At 46.6% G+C, this 8,383-nt stretch overlaps 1 protein-coding gene across 1 annotated transcript; it reads right to left on the reverse strand.

The window, feature by feature from the left end:
• Positions 1–6,222: 6,222 nt before the first annotated feature.
• LOC112589074 (uncharacterized) lies at positions 6,223–7,988 on the reverse strand. The gene is made up of 4 exons (XM_025300982.1): positions 7,634–7,988; positions 7,368–7,520; positions 6,377–6,891; positions 6,223–6,252 (listed from the first exon to the last, which is right to left on the reverse strand). The coding sequence occupies exons 1-4, from the start codon at positions 7,986–7,988 to the stop codon at positions 6,223–6,225; spliced, it is 1,053 nt and encodes a 350-aa protein (XP_025156767.1).
• Positions 7,989–8,383: the final 395 nt, after the last annotated feature.

Here is an 8,383-nt window from a genome sequence, read left to right on the forward strand (position 1 = left end):
TAGGTATCTCGATGGTCCTCCTCCGAGTGAGGATTATATCAGGAGATGGATTGTCGGGGTGTTTCCACTTGTCCCTCGACGGACCCATCTACCGCCACGCGTCGTGAATCCCAGCCGCGGATTAAAACGCAGAATGGAGTATGCCCGGGTGCAGCGCATGTTCCGGTCTAGTATGTCCAGGTGCCTTAGAGGCATATTGCATGGGGATACTGAGGACGGTGGTGCCGTCCCCAATGTGGAGGAAATGTTGTGGCATTGGGGGCCGTTTTTCTCTCGACCGTTGCAGCCGGCTTCTGCTCAGATGGCTGATCCTTTTGAAAGTGTTTGGCGTGCGCTTGAAAACATCTGGGAGCCTATTTCGTGCGATGAAGTGGCTCGTGTCACCCTGCCGCTTAGTTCTGCGGCTGGTATGGACGCGATAACAGTGCGGCAGTGGAGGGCAGTTCCAGCATCCATCAAGGCTCTCTTCTTCAACATAGTCATGGTGACGGGCGGCTTTTCATCGGCTATGCTGGTGAGTCGCACTGTCTTTATTCCGAAGAAGTGTGACTCCCTGACGCCGGCCGACTTTAGGCCCATTAGTGTGATGTTCGTTGTGGTGTGATATTTGATAAAATCTTCGTTCAGAGGCTTGGCGGTTCCAGGTTTATAGACTTGAGGCAGAGGTGCTTCGATGACGGATGCAGTGAAAACGTTGCCGTTCTTGTACCCCTCATCCTCGAATCGCGGAGCAAACATCGGCAGCTCCATGTTGCTTCTCTGGACGTCGCCAAGGCTTTTGACAGCGCCAGCCACGACGCTATACTCTCCGCCTTGAGAAGGCGAGGACTACTGATGGGCCTTGTTGATTATGTTGGCCGTCTATACAGCCGTAGTCACACTGTGTTTGAGATGCGCGGAGAGAGGTCGGGGTCCGTTGAGCTTGGTAGAGGCGTCAGGCAGGGGGATCCGCTGTCTCCGTTCCTCTTCTGTCTAATGATGGATGAGGTTTTGGGGGCGATGCCCCCAGATGTCGGGTTCGAGATAGGAGGAACCTTGATCAATTCGTTGGCTTTCGCTGATGATATCATCCTCGTCTCTGCCACCCAGTGGGGCATGCAAACTGCTCTGGACTTGATAGAGGGAGAGACAAGGAACCAGGGGTTGCATTTCAACGCGGGGAAGTGTTCCGTGCTGTCGATAGTTCCGGCGGGTCGTCAGAAGAAAACTAAGATCTTGTCGACCCCATGTTCAAACTGCAGGATGGCACTTACATCCCCCAGCTGTCTTCGACCGCCGTTTGGCAACATTTGGGGATCGACTTTACTCCTATGGGGCCGCGTGGAATTTGCGCAGATCTAGCCGACCTGTTGGAGAGGCTGATGCGGGAACCTTTCAAACTCCAGCAGCGCCTTAAGGCCCTGCGCTGTTTTCTGATCCCGCGCTTCTACCACGGTCTTGTACTGGGGCGAGCCAATTTAGGTAGTCTGCAGGCCCCCGACATACAAGTCCGCGCTGCCGTGCGAAGGTGGATGCGACTTCCTGACGTGGCAGTTGGCTTCTTTTACGCATCCGTACGTGATGGTGACTGGGCATTCCCTCCTTTGCCACTGCTATTCCGGGGCTGACGTTCGACCGCCTTAGACGGTTGAGTCAGTCTTCGTCCTCCGCGGTTAGGACTGTTGCCGAGTCCTCCTGGGTTCTTCGTAAACTCGGATGGGCGAGGCGAGCGCTCGATCTGGAAGATGAGACGCCAGCGACAACGGTGCATTTACGGAGAGAGCGGTGGAGTCAACAGCTTTACAACTCCGTTGATGGGAGAGAGCTTAGAGAGTGCTCCAGGTGGACATTGTGTTCCTGGAGCCGAACCTCCTCGATGTCGGATCGGTAGCAATACCGGGGCATGATTTTGTTCAGTACGCCCACGTGTGGATTAACAGCCTGCCGACGTTAATTCGAACTACGCGTGGGATGAGGCGGGCTGAACGCCCCTCGCTCTGCCGTGCTGGCTACAATATTATCGAGACGGCCGCGCATACCATCCAGCAGTGCCATCGTACGCACGGTGGTCGTGTCAAGCAGCACAACACGGTCGCGAACATTGTCGCCGCGGGGCTGCGTGACGCTGGCTGGTCAATGGAGCAGAACCGGTGTTCGAGACCGATAAGGACAGAAGGAAGCCCGACTTAGTGTTTCGACGTAGTGGCGAGGTACACGTGGTGGACGTGCAAATTGTTAGCGGAGCTTCTTCTTTGGACGATCCTCATGAGTGGAAGCGAGGTTATTATGACAATAACAACAGCCTGAAACAGACACTCGTGATGAGATATGCGACGACCGGGGTGCAGTTTTCATTCTGCACGCTCTCGTGGCGTGGTGTATGGTCGTCCCGCTCCGCTGACACACTCCTTCACATGGGGTTGACCAAAGAGTTCCTGAGGGGAATCACAACACGAGTTCTCCAAGGGAGCCACAACTGGACTGAGTGGAATCGGATGACGGCGATGGTGTTTGCAGGAGCTCCTGAGCCGCGGCGGGGAATTGGTTAGGGGGAGGAGGTCTGGGGCAATTTGTATGGGTACCCGTTCCCAATTCGTATATGTGTGTCGGTTGCGTCCCTTCGGGTATTGCCCGTCGATATCGGACCCCCCTTAATGTTTCTTATTGTTGACGACAAGTTAAAAAAAAATTTGGTCACGCGATAGATTATTGTGAGACCATTATGGTCGTCTGCGCACTTTTTGGCCAACGAGCACAGTTTTGGCAGGGATTGACTGAGGGCCTCATTCCCTCGACCTTCCCTGAGCCAGCATTCTAGGTTCGCCTATATCGCAAGCAGTCCCACTGGGCGCAGCAGGAACGGAATGGTATGATTCTCGCCTTGATGGGTTCTGCATCGTCGGGTAAAACCTTACCCTTGCGACGAAGGTTTGTTAGGCACTGGCTGGCTTTACGAAGACCAGGCGTCTAGGCTGTGCAAGTTGTTAGGATACGAGGATCCGAGTGGTCTGAAAACCACGCCAGTTCGAGTATCCATCGTCGGGGCTGACTTGCTGAGAGCTCTGGTTACTCAGGTCAGTGATGCGCAACACAGTCAACTATTTGGCATTGAGCCTCTCCTGACCAAGTTATAGTCCATACCTCCTCGTGATCCCGCTGGTAACGCTGTCACTTCTTGGAGAACAACGGCCGAATTAGAGTATAGCGACCTAGGGCTTTGGGGGCTGCCAACCTCCTCTGCCTTTATTTAGACTGACCCGGTTAATAGAAAGAAAGCCTCGGATGAAAATAATAACCCCGGGCCCTCTCTGGCCGTCGGGGACCAGTCTTGCGGAGCCGAGTTGTGACTGCCGAAGTGGAAGCTGGGCCTTCCAGGGGTCATAGCTGCGAATATCCAGGTTGCATGCGTAATTTTACAGCAGTCACAGTCCGGGCGCTTCGCTATCGTCGCGGACACCCCGACTGGTACGATAGGCGACAAAACGTTGTTGGAGCTCGAGCGCAACGGAGTGATGAGGAGACAAAGATGCTCGCGAGGAAGGAGGTGGAGCTTGTCAGGCGGGGCGTTAAATTTACAAATCAAGAGCTAGTCCTTGCCTTCCCAGAAAGAACTTTGGATGGTATTAAGGGAAAAAGGAAACAAGCTACGTATAAACAAGTTGTCCATACCATTCCTGAGGAGACAGACCGAGATGAACCCCAATATGAGGATGACATTCCGAATATCTTGAACGTGCATAAATATGATGAAGTATTAAGTAAATACATCCAAAACCTGCCACCATTAAATATTGAAGAATTCAATCCACGTCTTCTAACGCGCATTTGTAATTCCACCTCCTATAAGGACCGAGCTGCTGTCTTTGAGGAACTTTCCTTGTATCTGAGAGAGGTTTTCCCTAATAAGAAGCGCGAAATACGAAACCCTAAGCGCACTGAGGTAAGAAACGTAAGCAAAAAGCAAGCGCGGCGAGCTGAGTACGCGTGCACTTAAGATCTCTGGCGGAAAAACAGAAGCAAGTGCTTAAGGATGATCCTCGAAGATTTCTCAGATGCGAGGCCCCCTCCGAAGGAGAGCATGATCCCCTTCTGGGAAACTATCATGTCATCCGACGTAGACACCATACCCGGAATTATAGAAACAAAGCCGGTTGTGGAAGACCTATGGAGACCTGTCACTTCGGATGAAATTAAAAAGTCGTTTCCAGCAAATACAATCTCTGCTGGTCCTGATGGACTCTCTGCTCGTATGATAAGGAGGGTACCCTCGGAGGTACTGTGCAGAATATTTAATCTGATAATGTGGTGTCAGAAAGCACTCAGCCATCTATTAGAGTCAATCACCACACTGATACCAAAGAAGTCTGCTGCAAGTACCCCAGGCGACTTTAGACCAATTACAGTATCTTCGGTATTAATAAGGGCGCTGCACAAGATTCTGGCAACGCGATTGTTTGGAATGCTAAGTTTTGATCAACGACAGAGGACGTTCAGGCCTACAGATGGAGGTTTCGACAACATTTTCCTGCTCGATTTGGTCCTTCGGCACCATCGCGAGAAGTATAAATCTCTTTTCGTAACATCTCTTGATCTAGCTAAAGCATTTGATTCAGTAACTCACGCTACAATACGAGATGCTCTTACTATAATGGGAACTCCACCTCCTATAGTATTGGGTGAGTGCAAAAGTTCGTGCGGAGTTTGTGAGTAAAAGTCACACAGTGATTAGGCAAACAAAAATCTTTATTCAATCAATGATATATTCTCCATCGTTTTCTATAATCTTTTCCCAACGTTCTGGCAGCATACGGATTCCTTGATCATAAAAACTGCGCGGTTTAGATTCGAAGAACGAAGAGACGCCGTTTTTTAAGGCCTCCAAAGGGTCAAAGTTTTTTCCATTTAAATAATTTTGCAATGACCGGAACAAGTGATAGTCAGATGGTGCGATATCAGGAGAATACGGTGGATGCGTTAAGACATCCCATTTCAGGCTCTTCAGTTTGCGCAGCGTCTTTTTCGAAACGTGTGGTCTGGCGTTGTCGTGATGAAAGACGACTCCCTTGCGATTTGACAAAATCGGACGTTTCTCTTTTATTTCTCGATTCAGATTGGTTAATTGGCGACAGTACTTGTCCGAATCAATCGTTTCGCCAGCGGGGAGAAGCTCCAAATAGATTATGCCCTTGCAATCCCACCAAACAGAGAGCATCACCTTCATCGGGTGCAAACTGGCCTTTGGCATTGCGTCACCATGCTTACCTGATTGTTTCCATGTCCGTTTGCGCTGAACATTGTTGTAGAGGACCCATTTCTCATCGCCCGTCACTAGTCGATCCAAAAACGACTCGTTATTGAGCCGCCCGAGTAAAGAAACGGCTGCAGAAATTCGCTTGATTTTGTTCTTCTCGGTCAGCAAATGGGGCACCCATATATCGAGCTTCAAATCGAATCCCATCTTTTTTAAACGCCGAAAAGCGGTTGATCGGTCAACGTTTAGTGCTGTAGCAACTTCTTCTATTGAAATTCGCGGATTATTGAGCACTAAAGTACGCAAAACATCGTCATCAATGTCAGAAGGTCGACCAGAGCGTGGCTCGTCTTCAAGGTTAAATTCTCCGCGCCGAAATTTAGCAAACCATTTTTCCACAGTTCGTTTAGCTGGTGCCTCATCCTGATAAACATCCTGAATGTTTTTTACGACTGCGGCAACGTTTATTCCCTTCCGAAACTCGTAAAGCATCTACGGCATAACATGCCGTAAATGCACCTTATCGATACTCATTTTTAAAGTGATATTTCTCGAAGCAGTTTGTATGAAAACAAATGATTTTTTTTTTAATAACAGCTGAAGACGTCACCTTTTCAATGTTATATAATATGTAGATGGAAGTATTAATGACAACACTTTACGACGCTTATAACTCCATCTATTGAAACTCCGCACGAACTTTTGCACTCACCCAATAGATGCTTCTTGATTCGGAGTTGGGATTGCTTTACTGAATTTTGTTAGATTGTCTTGGAAAGTTAGTAAATATTTATGTCCATTATTAATTACCGTTAAAGGTCCTACAATGTCTAGAGCGCATTTCTCAAATGGCTTATCAGGAGTATCAGTGAGCACTAAAAGTAACTTAATGCGAGGCGCTAATTTACTCTTCTGGCAATAGATGCATTGATTAATGTAATTTTTTATATCCGTTGTGATGTTTTCCCAGTTATGATTTAGTCGAAGCCTATTCAATGTGCATTGTAAACCTTGATGTTCTCCTAAAGGGGCATCGTGGTATTCATATAATAATTGCCTTTTTTCTTCTTTACTATAGGTTCGTGCAGCACCAGGCTCTTCCTTTTCTTCGGTTTGGATAGTGTCTTCTTTACTTTCGGTACTTACTTTGAGGATAGGTGGGGCGACGTTTCTGCTTAAAGCATCAGCATTCAAATTTGCTTTACCTGGCTCATGGATGATTTCGTAATTATATTCTTCTAGTTTTAGTTTCCATCGTATTAATCTTGATCCAGGATCGGTAACATTGAATAGCCATGTCAAGGGTTTATGGTCGGTAACTATCTTAAATTTGGTCCCATATAAATAAGGTCGGAAATGTTTAACAGCCCACACGATTGCTAAAAGTTCCTTTTCGGTAGTATTATAGTTCTGCTCCGCCCGATATAGTACTCGACTGGCGTATGAGATAGGACGATCTCGCCCTATTGGTCCTTGCGACAATATCGCTTCTGTAGCATGATCGGAAGCATCGGTAGTGACAATAAATTCCTGGCTAAAATTAGGATATTTAAGGACGGGCGCTGTTGTAAGCTTTTCTTTTAAAGTGTCAAGAGCGTTTTGTTGCGCTGTGGTCCATATAAATTTTTCACCTTTTCTCACTAGTTTCGTGAGAGTTTTTGCTATATTCGAGAAGTTTTCAATGAATTTACGGTAATATTCTGCTAACCCGATGAATGATTGAACATCTTTTATTCTTATAGGAGTAGGAAAATTATGCATTCATAGGAGTAGGAAAATTATGCACGGCTTCCAATTTTGAAGGATCTGGCTTAATCCCTTCATTAATAATGATGTGCCCTAGATATATTACTTCTTTTCGGAGAAATTCGCATTTTTCGGATTGTAGTTTGAGGTGGCAATCTCTTAAGGTTTGCATTACTTCCTTGAGCTTCTGATTGTGCTCTTGTAAGCTGGCTCCGTATATAAATATATCGTCTAAATATACTAAGCACCGAAGTCCTTGAATTCCATATAAGACGCAATTCATTAGCCGCTGAAATGTAGCGGGTGCGTTTTTCAAGCCGAAGGGCATTCGAGTAAATTCATAATGCCCGTAAGGTGTGTGGAGTGTGGAGTGTGGAGAAAGCTGTCTTACCCTTGTCTTGCTCAGCCATGGGGATTTGATGATATCCCGATGCGAGGTTCAATGTCGTAAAATATTTGGAGTTGACTAGTTGATCCAATATATCCGTTATATTAGGTAGAGGAAAGGAATCTCCAATAGTAAGGTTGTTCAGTTTTCGGAAGTCTACAATCGTAGATCGCGAGTAATCACTCGCAATTTCTGTTCTGCGGTAGCACCACTTTTCTTCGGCACTAATAAGGGTGCATTCCATTGACTGTTACTTGGACGTATAATACCATTATGCATTTCTTTTATTTGTCGATTTACCTCTAGTTTGTGTTTTTCAGGTAATCGGTAAGGTCGAACGTTAACAGGTGCAGTATCAATACGTGTAGTTATTTCATGTTCCACTCGGTCCGTGCAGGTCAGAGATTCTCCTTCTAAGTGGAAAATATCGCGAAACTCTTCACAGATATATTCTATAGTCCTTTGTTCTTTGGGGTTCAGATGTATTAAACGTAGTAATTTCTTTATTCTTTCCGCGCGCGGTTGTAATATCCCACGTGACTTATGTTGCCGACTTTCAGGATTTGTAGTAACATCGGATGCTTCTATTTTTTCTATGGTTACGCACGGTGTCGGAATCTCCATTGCTTTTTCGGTTAAGTTGATGACACTGATAGGACAGGTATTTTCATGTGGTTTTACTAAGCAGTTTCCAATAAATACGCCTGGTAACGCTTCTCGAGCCTGTACTATTCCTGTGATATTATGGCTAGTGTAAGCTTGTATAATTGTTTCACTCCGTGGTGGTAAAATAATCTTATTACACGGATATAGTGTAAAAATGGCATTACGAATGTGTAACTGCCTTATATTATAATCGTAGGTGGCTCCGTATTTCTGCAATAAGTCTGCGCCTATGATGCCATCATAATTGATAGGAAAGTCGTCAGGGACTATGTGGATTGAATGTTTTATTTCTTGGTCGGATAACAATATAGTAGCTATAATTACGCCTAAAGTATCCGTTTTATGCCCGGTTA

Source organism: Harpegnathos saltator, unplaced genomic scaffold (assembly GCF_003227715.2).
Source record: "Harpegnathos saltator strain DR-91 unplaced genomic scaffold, Hsal_v8.6 scaffold395, whole genome shotgun sequence".
NCBI lineage: Eukaryota > Metazoa > Arthropoda > Insecta > Hymenoptera > Formicidae > Harpegnathos > Harpegnathos saltator.